A 13,462-nucleotide genomic window follows, 5' to 3' on the forward strand; every position below is an offset into this window, starting at 1 on the left:
TTCTGGGTCTCCTTCAGCTCAATTTTCAGAATCGCCGACATGATGCTAGAGCCCTGTCCCTTGGTAGGCAGTGGCCATATTTGGAGTGTTGGACTCACCAGGGCTGCAGGCGGACACAAGGGCTGATGTAGGGGGGGGTCGTTTCCTCCACCCAATGCTTCAGGTGTGGCTGGGAGATCTGATGCCGTTCCTATACCTTAAGAAAGTCAAGTATACGGAGGGGAACAATAGAGGGGTTTTACCGAAGCTGGCAGCCATTTATTTTGTATTTCAAAGAGCTGGTCACCGCTAGTCGCTAAGGGAGAGGGGCACGGACCAAGTGGTTAGGTGTCTTTGGAGGAATGGGGCTTTGGGGGGGGGGGGGGGGAGCAGTTGTTATTTTGATTGGTTGCATTGTATTATGTATAAAATTAAAATTGTTGAATAAAAATTTTTGGCTAGCCATCTTAAATCGGTCTGTATTAATTCCTCCATTTGTGAAATGCCTAAAGATACCAGCCAATAAATAGCGTAGTGTGCTCAACTAATCACAAAGAATATTACTATCTACCGAGGTCTTTGGCTCTGGAATCCCAATCTACTTTAACATCCACCTCTGAACAAGCATTTAGTTATCTTTCTCAACATCCCCTTTAGCGCAACATTTTTTTAACTGGTTACACTTAAGCTCCTTGGGTTGTCTCCCTGTGTAAAAAGGTGCTATGCAAGTTGTTATACATCTCAGAATAATTTTAAAATATTTTATTTTGTTACCGTTTACCTTACACAGGTTATGTACACAAAATCAGCATGGGCTTACCATATCATATCTCTCCCCCCCCCCAATGTATATAGATTAATACAGCAGGCATTTGAAATGGAAAAAAACAAAAAGGTGGAAAAATCTCCAGTTTCTTCCCCACCTATTTAAAGAAAATGTTAATTGTCATGAATTAAATTCCAGTCTAATATATAACTATTGGAAATAATTTGAAACCTTACTGTTAGCCTTTTCTCACAATCTACTATTGCACCTTCAAAAGTCTGCTTGCATCTTAACATTTCCAAAAGTCATTAAGCCGAGATGAAAATTGCAGATGTACAAAATAAACCATGTTTACATCACTTATGTTAAAAAGATAAATGCATTGCACAACAGGAAAAAAAGAAACTAATTTTCTGGGCTCAGCACTGAGTCTGCACTGGTTGTCTCCTGCAATTACTGTTCACAGATGTGAGTTTCAACTGCAACACGGCTTTCAAAATGGCGAATTGTGAAACATTTCTTTACATCACGCTTTTGGATACCTGGAAGAGATAAGAAATGTATTTCATAGATCATCTTTATCAGAATGAGGTATATGGCAATAAAAACAAAGTTATTTTGAATTGATTTATATTGAAATTCAAGCTCATTCGGTATCCTCTGCAATGGCAGTTTATGAGCTTACATATCTATTTTCGACAACCAGTCTGTTATTTTCTCAGAGAAAATAAGTGTAATGCTGAAAAATAGAAGAAAGCCAAGTCCACCTGGCCATATTCAGTCAGTCACCTGAGGAACATAACACAGAAGGGTTACGTTACCTCATGCAGGGGCTGGTTTAGCACACTGGGCTAAATAGCTGGCTTTTAAAAGGCAGGCCAGCAGCATGTTTCAATTCCCATACCAGCCTCCCCGAACAGGCGCCGGAACGTGGAGACTAGGGGCTTTTCACAGTAACTTCATTTGAAGCCTACTTGTGACAATAAGCGATTTTCATTTCATTTCAATTAATACATGGTGATAAACATAATTGAAAGCCAGCATACTTTAATATTAACATTTGGTCAGTTTCCAAATGTAAGAGGACAAAGCAGAGCTCAAATCATACTCTTAACCACGACTGTGATATCTGACATAACGTAGATATCCTTTTTCTCCAAGGGAAATTGGCACAGCTGAACCCATTCTGTTTGGTTCCCACCAAACCTTACCAGTGAAGCCTATTTCCAATCCTCAATTACCCTAGAGGTGGTGGTGGGTGGCCTTCTTGAATCAGTGTAGTCCACGCGGTGGAGATATACCCACAGTGCTGCAAGGAAGGAATTCCAGTGTTTTGACCTGGAAGCAATGAAAGAACCGAGATCTCGTCCAGTCAGCATGGTGTACCGTCTGAAAGGGAACTCGAAGATGGTGATGTTCCACGAGTCTGCTGCCCTTGCTGTGTGACAATGGTGGAGGGAGTGAATATTGAAGGTGGTGGCTGGGGTGCCAATAAAGCAGGCTGCTTTGTCCTTGAATGTTGTTGGTGCTGCACTCATCCAGGCAACGGAAGAATACTGTATCACACACCTAACTTGTGCCTCGAGATTGGAGAGTCTGATGGTGAATTCCCAGCTTCTGACTTGCTCTTGTAGCCACAGTATTTATATGGCTGGTAGAGTTAAGTTTCTGATCAATGGTAACCTCTTAATAGTGGAGAAATTCAGCAATGCCAATGAATGTCAAGGGGAAATAGTTAAGATGGTCTTGTTGGAGATGGTCATTATCTGGCACTTGTTTGGCTTAAGTTGTGCTTTTAAATTACCTTCAGTTTATCTTTAAGGACAAGAATATAAAAAGGCCATCTAAAGCAATAGTTTTACAATTACACCAATGCAAAACCTTTAAAATCCAACCTAAATTCTCAGTTAGTGCTGGATAGGAGTCATATTGCCCATTCAAAAAAGTGGGCAATATGACTCCTATCCATGCTAAATAAATATTTTTGTAACACTTCGTCCTAAAACAGATGTTAATTTTCTTCACCAATCTCACCTTCAGATGGCTGGCAGCTGTCGTACCACACCCATATGGCCAATCCACACACAAGCCTAGATACAGAGGGTCAGTATAGGCTATTCAATCTAGGACGGCATCACAATCACACCTGATTCTGTTGACTGGTCATTCACTTGGTAAACAACAGCACAAAGTCTGAATAACTTTCACCTCCTCCCTAGGATTGGCCATGTTAAATTGCCCTTCGGTTAGGTGGGGTTACTGGTTTACGGGGATAGGGTGGAGGTGAGGGTTTAAGTAGAGTGCTCTTTCTCAGAGCCAGTGCAGACCCGATGGCCAAATGGCCTCCTTCTGCACTGTAAATTCTATGATCAACAATATGGTACATTTTTCCACTAAATCCAAATGGTGGATAGAGCACGAGTTCCCATTTATATTCAGCCATCAAGAAGTCAGGAAGCAGACCGACCAAAACACACATGGGAGAACACTAAATGTAAAGTGAATCTTCAGTTTATACACTAGTTTGGTGCAAAGCACTATTCTGGAACCCCAGGCATGGATACAATTTTGGAACTTCAAATATTTAACTGCTTGAAGGCACAATTAGGTCACTGCTGATCTAAGAAAACTTCTTAAATTGTGAGCAAAACAGGTCATGGATAAAAAAAAATTACCTTTTCCAAGCTCTCTACGTTGAAGCTTGAAGGTCTCTTTCCCATGGCAAAGGCGAGAGATGAAGTATCCAAGTTCGTCCACATTTTCAATGTAATCAGTAACCACCATCTCTTCATGGATCAAGTAAGACTGAGGCAAGTAGGTACCAGCCTGTTCAATAATTAAGTACTTGTTTAAATTGTTTTTTTAAAAAAAACTTTTTACACAAAAGGCAGTCTCAAACATTCTATGCCTCCTCGCCTGCCAGTGATGGTGATTAACTATCCTCAAAATAAGAACGTCGTCAATAAAACCTCTAATTTTTAAACCGTGTCCTCCTAGTTCTAGACTAGAGGGAAGCATTTTCCAGTATCCACCCAGTCATGTTCCCTCAGGAGTCTTGTATTTCAATAAGATTACTTCCCATTCTTCAAAATTCCAATGAGTACAGGCTGAACTTATTCAACTTTTTCCTCAAAGAGAATCCCTTCCTCCCAGGAATCAATCCATTTAACCTAGTCAGAATTGCTTCCAATGGTTCCGGTGAGGTGGGCGAGCAGGGCGGCCGCAAAAAAAAAAAAGAGCTCCCGCCGGTGGCCGCGATTCGCGGCGATTTCGGGGAAATCCCGGAGACCCCACGCACTCCCCGACTATCGTCGGCCTTTGGGGCCGTTACGAGCAGCCAGCGGGGCCGGTTTAAAAGCCGGCGAAGAACTCCGTGCGGGTGTCGGGCGGCGGAGGCTGAGGCGCCGGGCCCGGCAGGTCGGAGCTGCGGGGGCGGAGCTACGAGGATGCCGTGGCGGCAGGCCCGAGCGCCATGTAGGGAGACTGCTCCACGTCGGATGGCTCCCACCTAGGAAGAAGGAGGTTTGAAGCCTGGTCCCAGGTGAATGTAGAGAAAGAAAGAAGATTCATGGAAGTTTGGTAAAAGTATTTTTTTCTCAAAAGAGAATGTCAGATTGATGAAGGGCATGAGGGTGAAGGGGGAGAGAGGAGAAAGGAAAGATAAAAAATAAGCCGCTAAAAGCAGCGTCAAAGAAAGGAGGAAACGCGGGTTCGCCGCCGAAGGAGAAGACGAGCAAAAGCAAAAAAGTGTTGACAGGATGGCGGAAGCCGAACTGCAAGGCGGGACCGCACTACTTACGGTGGAGAAAATGACCGAGGTGATGGTGGTGGAGCTGGAAAATCGTTTGGTGAGGCACATGGAGATCCTGAGGAAAGAGATGGTGGTTGTGGTGAGGTCATTGTTGGAGGAGGCAATCAGCCCGATCAGGGTGGAGGTGGCAAAGGCATTGGCCGTGGTGAGAGAGCAGGGCGAGAAGATGAAGGAGGTGGAGGAGGCCGTGACACGACACAGCGACCAGGTCACCTCGATGGGGGACGAGCTGCAGAGGGTGGTGGAGGTTAACAGAGGGCTCCGAGCAAAGTTGGAAGACTTGGAAAACCGCTCAAGGCGGCACAATTTGAGAATTGTGGGCTTGCCCGAAGGGACAGAGGGCCCAAGGCCAACGCAATACTTCGCTAAGAAGTTGGCGGAGCTGATGGGGGAGGGTGAGAACCCCACCCTGTACGAGCTAGACCGAGCTCATCGGTCATTAAGGCCGAAACCCAAAGTGAACGAGGCGCCAAGGGCAGTAATTATCTGCTTCCATAAATTTTGCATGAAGGAGAAAGTATTAAGCTGGGCGAAGCAGAAGCGTGAGGTGCTGTGGGATGGTACTGCGGTTTGGATCTACCAGGACTGGACGGTGGAGTTGGCAAAAAGACGAGCGGCGTTTGGGCGAGTGAAGGCGGCTTTGTACAAGAAGGGGGTGCGATTTGGTGTGGTGTACCCGGCGAAGTTGAGAGTAACATATAAAGCCAAAGACTTTTATTTTGAGACAGCGGAGGCGGCTGAGGCGTTCGTGAGGGCAGAAGGCTTGGGACAGATGTGAAGAGCGGAACTGGAAGAAAGACTGTGGACTGTGTTTGAGCGGCTGGAAAATGTACAAATGTAACAACTTTCTTTTTACTGATTTGTATTGAAATATACTTCTCTTTGCATTGTTGCAGAGTTCAAGTTAATGGCGTTCTGTGTTGCGACGGTTAAATGTTATGTTAGTGAATTGTAGGGGTTGGATTGTTGGGTTTGTTTTGGTGTTTCTTTCTCTGGGACTGGACAGAAGGGGGCGAGAGGAATTGGCGGGGGGGGGGGGGGGGGGGGGGGGGAGCCACCCGCGCTAGCTAACTAGAGTCAGTTAGTGAACGGGGGTGAGGTGAGAGGACTGCGGACGTTGGAGCCTGGGTAGCAGGCTTCAATGGGCCTACGAGGCAAGCAAGAGGGGGTGGAGGGAGGGATGTTGGGGGATGTTTTTGCGGGGGGGGGGGGGGGGTTCTTGGGAGGAGGGGGGGGGGGGGAAGAAGGGGTTCAATGTTAACAATGGACAGGGGCGGGTCAGGCTTATGGGGCAGGGCCCGGTGGTATGGTGATGGTGGATAAGAAAGGTGGGGGGGGGGGGGGGGGGGGGGGGGGGGGGGTGAGAGACCCCCAGTAAGGATAATCACATGGAACGTGAGAGGGCTAGGAGGTCCGGTCAAGAGTGCTTGCACATCTTAAAAGTTTGAAAGCCGATGTAGCAATGCTGCAGGAGACTCACTTGAGGGTGAAGGACCAGGTGAGACTTAAAAAGGGCTGGGTTAGCGAAGTGTTTCACTTCGGATTTGATGGAAGGGCTCGAGGGGTAGCGGTGCTGGTCAGCAAAAGGGTACTTTCCAGATGGAGAAGGTGGTGGCAGATCTGGGGGGGTAGATATGTGATTGTGACAGGGGCATTGGAGGGGAGTTTAGTGGCGCTGTTAAGTGTATACGGTCCCAATTGGGACGATGTGGGATTCGCGAGGAAGGTGGTTGGGGCTATTCCCGACTTAGACACGCATGAGCTGATTGTGGGGGGGGGGGGGGGGGGGGGGGAAGAGACTGGAACCTGGTGCAGGAGCCAAGGTTGGACAGATCACGGCCGCGCTCGCTGGTCCCATCAAGGGGGGGGGGACAAAGGTGCTGGTGGAAATGGGAGGGGTGGACCCTTGGAGGTTCCTGCACCCAAGGGAACGGGAGTATTCGTTTTTCTCAGCGGTCCATAAGGTATACTCGCGGATCGACTTTTTTGTGGTGGGGAAGGCTTTGCTGGCTGGAGTCAAGGGGTCGGAATACTCTGCAATTGCAGTGTCAGATCACGCTCCACATTGGGTGGACATGGTGCTAGAGAAAGGGGCAGCGCAGAGACCGGGGTGGAAACTGGATGTGGGGCTTTTGGGGAACCAAGTATTCTGTGAGAAAATTGAAAAGGTAATTAAGGAATATGTAGGTTTCAATTGTACAGGTGAGGTGTCGAAGGCAGTCATCTGGGAGGCTCTAAAGGCGGTGGTGAGAGGCAAGGTAATTTCGTTTAAGGCTAGGGTGGATAAGGAGGAGAGGTTGGAGCGGCAGAGGGTAATAGATGAGATGTTGGAGGTAGATAGGAGGTATGCAGAGGATGGGGACCTGGCAAAGCTGGAAAAGAGGAAGGAACTACAGGTGAGCTTCGACCGACTGTCCACCAGGAAGGCGGTGCGCCAACTGAGACGAGCAAGTATGAACATGGAGATAAGGCTTTACCCAGTTCACAAACCTTGGTCCAATCCCAAACCGCTCCAGCAATGCCATCAGGTACCCCCATTCTCAGGGTACAAGTTGAACCTGGACAAGAATGAGTACTTTGTGGTGTCTCGGCCGGGGGTGGGGGCAGGGGTGGGGGGGCTGCCATTCCGTAGAGCAGGGACTCATTTTAGGTATCTGGGGGTGCAGGTTGCCCAGGAGTGGGGGAGGTTTCGTAGGTACAACATCACTAGTTTGGTGGGGAGAGTGAAAGCCGATCTGGCAAGGTGGGACGGCCTTCCTCTGTCACTGGCAGGTCGGGTACAGGCGGTTAAAATGAATGTGTTGCCGCGATTCCTGTTTATTTTTCAATGCCTACCGATTTTCCTGCCAAAGACTTTTTTCAGGGAGATTGAGGGAAGGATTACCTCATTCATATGGGGAGGGAAGGTGGCCAGAGTGAGAAAGGTGCTGCTACAGAGGGGAAGGCAGGCAGCGGGTTTGGGTCTGCCGAACTTGTTGTACTACTACTGGGCGGCGAATGTGGAGAAAGTGCGGAGCTGGGTCAGAGGGGTGGATTCTCAGTGGGTCAGAATGGAGGAGAGTTTGTGCAGGGTTTGTGCAGCCGCTCAAACACAGTCCACAGTCTTTCTTCCACTTGCAACAGCGCCGCTCCTGATAGCTCCAGGGAAATATTCAGGGAGTCCGGTAATAATAGGTTCATTGAAAATCTGGAGGCAGTTTCGCCAACACTTCGGGTTGGGTTTAGGGTCAAGGGAAATGCCGATTCGGGGGAACCACAGATTTGAGCCAGGGAGGTGGGATGGAAGTTTTCGGAAATGGGAAGAGAAGGGGATTAAGACGCTAAAAGATTTGTTTCTTCGGGATCGGTTTGCAGGATTGAGGGAGCTGGAAGCGAAGTATGGGCTAGAGCAGGGAGAAGGGTTTAGGTACATGCAGGTTCGGGATTTTGCCAGGAAGGAGATACAGAGCTTCCCAGAGGAACCGGCCTCCACATTGCTGGAGGAGGTGTTGACAACAAGGGCACTGGAGAAGGGGGTAGTGTCAGCGGTGTACGGAGCTATTCTGGAAGAGGATAAGGCACCAATGGAAGGGATCAAAGCAAAGTGGGAGGAAGAGCTGGGAGAGGTTATAGAGGAGGGGGTCTGGTGTGAGGTGCTCCGGAGAGTGAATGCCTCCACCTCATGTGCGAGGTTGGGGCTGATACAGCTGAAGGTGGTATATAGAGCGCACCTCACGAGGACGATGATGAGCCGATTTTTTGAAGGAGTAGAGGATGTGTGAGAGCGTGGGGGGGGGGGGGGGGGGGGGGGCTGCGAATCACGTTCATATGTTTTGGTCCTGTCCAAAGCTAGGGGAGTACTGGAAGGAGGTGTTTCGGGTAATTTCCAAGGTGGTGCGTGTGAAACTGGACCATGGTCCCCAGGAGGCCATATTCAGGGTGCCGGACCAGCCAGGGTTGTAAACGGGAGCGGAGGCAGATATCATAGCCTTCGCCTCATTGATCGCCTGAAGGCGGATCCTGCTGGGATGGAGAGCAGCCTCTCCACCCAGTGCCCTGGCGTGGCGGGAGGACCTGTTGGAATACTTGACCCTTGAGAAGGTTACGTTCGAACTGAGGGGAAGCTCGGAGGGGTTCTACAAGTCATGGACACTATTTATTATGCACTTTCAAGAACTGGATAACATCAAACATTAGTTTGGGGGGGGGGGGGGGGGGCGCGCGGTGTAGATTAAGGGTGACTGGGTAATCTCTGATTCCTTCTTGTCCTTTGTTTATGTAAACATGTGGGCTGAGGTTTGGGGGTTGGTGGGTGGATGGGATCGTTGTTATTATGGGGATTGACATATCTTGCTGATTATTGTTTATTGTTGATGGGTGTAAATGTGGGAAAGGAGAATAAAAATATATATTTTTTTTAAAAAAGAATTGCTTCCAATGTAATTATATCTCTCCTTGAAGGAAACGGATAACTACACAGTATTCCAGATGCAGTCTCACTGATGTTGAAACAGCTGTCGCAACACTTCCCTACGTTTATACTCCATTTCCTAATGTAAATAAAGGCCAATATTCCCATTGTGTCCCCAATCACATATCTGCAAGCTAACGTCTTGCATTCCCTGCACAGGTACTAGGACACCCAGATCCCTCTGTATATCTTGCTTCTGCAATCTCTCTCCACTTATTCTTCCCACAAAAGTAAACAACTTCACATTTTTCCATGTTATACTCATCTATCATTTCCCCCCATTCATTTAGCTTATCTATATCCCTTTCCTCTTCAAAACTTGCTTTCCTACCTAACCTTGCGTCATCAAGTTTAGGTACTATACATTTGATCTCTTCATTCACGTCATTAATATAGATTGTAAATAGTTGCAGTCCCAATCCCGGTGCACCCCTGTAACTGTTTGCCAATCCAAAATGTCCCATTTATTTACTACTCTCCCTTCCTGTTAAAACTAGTCAATCGTCTATCTATACTCGTGTCGTAACCTTTTCTCTATAAATTTAGAGTACCCAATTATTTCCCCCCCTCCCAATTAACAGGCAATTTAGTGTGGCCAATCCGCCCAACCTGCCCATCTTTGGGTTGTGGGGGTGAAACCCACGCAGACATGGGGAAAATGTGCAAACTCCACACGGACAGTGACCCAGGGCTGGGATTTAAACCCGGGTCCTCAGCACCGCAGTCCCAGTGCTAACCACTGCGCCATATGCCACCCAGTGTAGTAACCTTTAATGCCACATCTATTGGCTCCCCTTTATCCACCTTGCTTGTTATTTGAAAGAACTCAATTTGTCAAACACCAGTTTTCTTTCATAAAACCATGCTGACTCTGCTTGATTGTATTATTGTTTCCTTAATAAGATTCAAGCCTCTTCCCAATGATAAAACATTAGGCCAGCTGGCCTATAGTTTCTTGCCTTCTGTTCCTCACCCCCTTTTTACAGTTTTCCACTTCACTGCGACATTCCAAGAATCCAGGGAGTTTCAGAAGATTACAGCCAATACATCCACCAGCTCTGCATCCACTTCTTTTACGACAATCAAGCCCAAGGGACCCCTCAGCCTCCAGTTCTAACGATTTTCCTAGCACTTATGAGATTTCCTCCTGGAACAGTGGCCAGGTAACTTTACCTTACCTGATACATCACAATGTCTGAAGCTCAGACTCCAGCTCATCATCACTAAACCAAAGGCCCCAGAGTTGCAGACACATATTACAGATGTGGCTGCCATGCATCACACTGCTGTCCATCAGGTCCCACCTGCCTTGCTTTATTTAGCTATGCAGTTTCAAATATTTTTGATTTCCCAGCTCCTGATTTGAATGAGTACCGTTGCTTAGGGAGCATAGGGGGAAATGCTCACTAATCACCAACTTCTTTCCTGTTACATTGTGCTTCAATTTTCTTTAGAATGCAGAAGATCCCGCTCTGAACTCAGACTCACCTCACCCTTTAACCTGCCACCGTCTCACTCCCTCACAGGCTCATCTTTAAATACTTGCTGCTGTCTCACTGCTCCTTCTCAGGCTCGCTACTTAAACCCTGTCTCTTGACCCATAGGATATATCAAAGCAAGATCTGGTAGTATTTAACTCACTCAATCTTTTTGAGCAATAGGTTTTTGGAGCCGGACAAAACCCAGTGGAATGTAAAAATACCAGCCCCGTTTTGTAAGTATCCTATGACCTTCCAATAAATCAAAGTTCTAGGACTTTCTATAGGCAATCATAATTTTGTGTAGGCAATTTTTAAACCTCATTTCATGGGTAAATTGGAATGAGAAATAGGTGGATTGCAATTGTGTTTTGAAGAGGCAAGTACAGCAAATGGAAATAGAAGAAATCCAATATCATTCAGATCCTAAAATGTAGTCATGGGCTTTCAACCCATTTTACCCATACAGGGGCTATGTCTTCAAATGCAGTTGTTTCCTATTCCATTTCTCTGCATTTTCTAATTTTGTTTTTGCTTTTCAAATACTTTTAAATACAGAAAAATCATTATCACAATTTTTCTCCCTTACAAACAATAACCCCCCCCCCCCCCCAGTAACAAAAAAAAACGTGAAATCGCGCAGAGCAAGATATATACATGGCAAAATTATATATTTACACAGCTTTGTACACTGGCCCTCACCCGTACGTGCCAGTTTCCCCAACCCTTCATGTTATCTCTTGCTCATCCACCCTCCCAGGCAGTCCCCCCTCTCCCGCCCCCCTCCCACGACGTGTCGTCCCCGTCCCCCCCCCGGTTGCTGCTGCTGCTGACCGACCTTCCTCTAACGCTCCGCGAGATAGTCTAGGAACGGTTGCCACCGCCTGTAAAACCCCTGCGCAGACCATCTCAAGGCGAACTTAATCCTCTCCCACTTTATGAACCCAGCCATATCATTTATCCAGGCCTCCAGGCTGGGGGGCTTCGCCTCCTTCCACATTAGCAAGATCCTTCGCCGGGCTACTAGGGACGCAAAGGCCAGAATGCCAGCCTCTTTCGCCTCCTGCACTCCCGGTTCGTCCACTACTCCAAATATTGCTAGCCCCCAGCTTGGCTTGACCCGGACTTCCACCACCTGAGATATTGCTCCCGCCACTCCTCTCCAGAACCCCTCCAGTGCAGAGCATGACCAAAACATATGGACATGGTTCGCCGGGCTCCCTGAGCACCTTCCACATCTGTCCTCTACCCCAAAGAACCTACTCAACCTCGCCCCCGTCAAGTGCGCTCTGTGGACCACCTTCAATTGTATCAGGCTGAGCCTGGCACACGAGGAGGAGGAATTAACCCTACCTAGGGCATCAGCCCACAGACCTTCCTCGATCTCCTCCCCCAGCTCATCCTCCCATTTACCCTTCAACTCTTCTACCAGCGCTTCCCCCTCTTCTTTCAACTCCTGGTGTATTTCCGACACTTTGCCCTCCCCGACCCATACACCCGAGATCACCCTATCTTGAACTTCTTGTGCCGGGAGCAACGGGAATTCCCTCACCTGTCGCCTCACAAAAGCCCTCACCTGCATATATCTAAAGGCATTTCCCGGGGGTAACTCGAACTTCTCCTCCAGTGCCCCTAGGCTCGCAAACGTCCCGTCGATGAACAGGTCCCCCATTCTTCCAATCCCCGCCCGATGCCAGCTCTGGAACCCCCCATCCATCTTCCCCAGGACAAACCGGTGGTTACGCCTGATCGGGGACCACACCGATGCTCCCATTGCACCCCGGTGCCGTCTCCACTGGCCCCAGATCCTTAGCGTTGCCGCCACCACCGGGCTAGTGGTATACTTTGTCGGCGAGAGCGGCAGCGGTGCCGTCACCAACGCCCCCAGGCTCGTTCCTTTACAGGATGCCATCTCCATCCTCTTCCATGCCGCCCCCTCTCCCTCCATAACCCACTTGCGGATCATCGCCACATTTGCTGCCCAGTAGTAGCTCCCCAGGTTTGGCAGCGCCAACCCTCCTCGGTCCCTACTGCGTTCCAGGAACCCTCTCCTTACTCTCGGGGTCTTATTCGCCCACACAAACCCCATAATACTCCTGCCTACTCTCTTAAAAAAGGCCTTAGTGATCACGATGGGAAGGCACTGAAACACAAACAGAAACCTCGGAAGGACCACCATTTTGACCGACTGCCCTCATCCCGCCAGCGAGAGCGGTAACATGTCCCATCTTTTGAAATCCTCCTCTATTTGCTCCACCAACCTCATCAGATTCAATTTATGTAGGGTCCACCAACTCCTGGCTATCTGGATCCACAGATACCGAAAGCTCCCCTCCGCCCTCCTCAGCGGTAGGTCCCCTATCCCTCTTTCTTGGTCCCCCACCTGTAATACAAAGAGCTCACTCTTCCCTACATTGAGCTTATAGCCTGAAAACTCCCCAAACTCCCTTAGAGTCTGCATGACCTCCACCATCCCCTCCATTGGATCCGCCACATACAGCAACAGGTCATCCGCATATAGTGACACCCGATGCTCTTCGCCCCCTCGGACCACCCCCTTCCATTTATTAGACTCCCTCAATGACATGGCCAATTGTTCGATCGCCAATGCGAACAACAGGGGGGACAGGGGGCACCCATGCCTCGTCCCTCGGTACAGTCGAAAGTACTCCGACCTCCGCCAGTTCGTCACTACACTCGCCATCGAGGCTCTGTAAAGGAGCTTAACCCAATTGATAAACCCTACCCCGAACCCAAACCTGCGCAGCACCTCCCAGAGGTACTCCCACTCTACTCGGTCAAAGGCCTTCTCCGCGTCCATAGCTGCCACTATCTCCGCCTCTCCCTCCTCCAATGGCATCATTATCACATTTAAGAGCCGCCGCACGTTGGTGTTTAGTTGCCTGCCCTTTACAAATCCCGTCTGGTCCTCGTGGATTACCCCCGGGACACAGTCCTCGATCTCGTGGCCAGCACTT

At 48.6% G+C, this 13,462-nt stretch overlaps 1 protein-coding gene across 1 annotated transcript in view; it reads right to left on the reverse strand.

The window, feature by feature from the left end:
* Positions 1 to 897: 897 nt before the first annotated feature.
* LOC140428142 (integral membrane protein 2B-like) overlaps positions 898 to 13,462 on the reverse strand; it is a 41,893-nt gene continuing 29,328 nt past the window's right edge. Inside the window, exons 5-6 of the mRNA XM_072514254.1 lie at positions 3,421 to 3,571; positions 898 to 1,287 (exon numbers count right to left, since the gene is read on the reverse strand). Of these exons, the coding sequence (XP_072370355.1) occupies positions 1,199 to 1,287; positions 3,421 to 3,571 (240 nt within the window). The 3' untranslated portion in view covers positions 898 to 1,198. The remainder of the gene's footprint in view (positions 1,288 to 3,420; positions 3,572 to 13,462) is intronic.

This window comes from Scyliorhinus torazame, chromosome 8 (genome assembly GCF_047496885.1).
Source record: "Scyliorhinus torazame isolate Kashiwa2021f chromosome 8, sScyTor2.1, whole genome shotgun sequence".
NCBI classification, from domain to species: domain Eukaryota; kingdom Metazoa; phylum Chordata; class Chondrichthyes; order Carcharhiniformes; family Scyliorhinidae; genus Scyliorhinus; species Scyliorhinus torazame.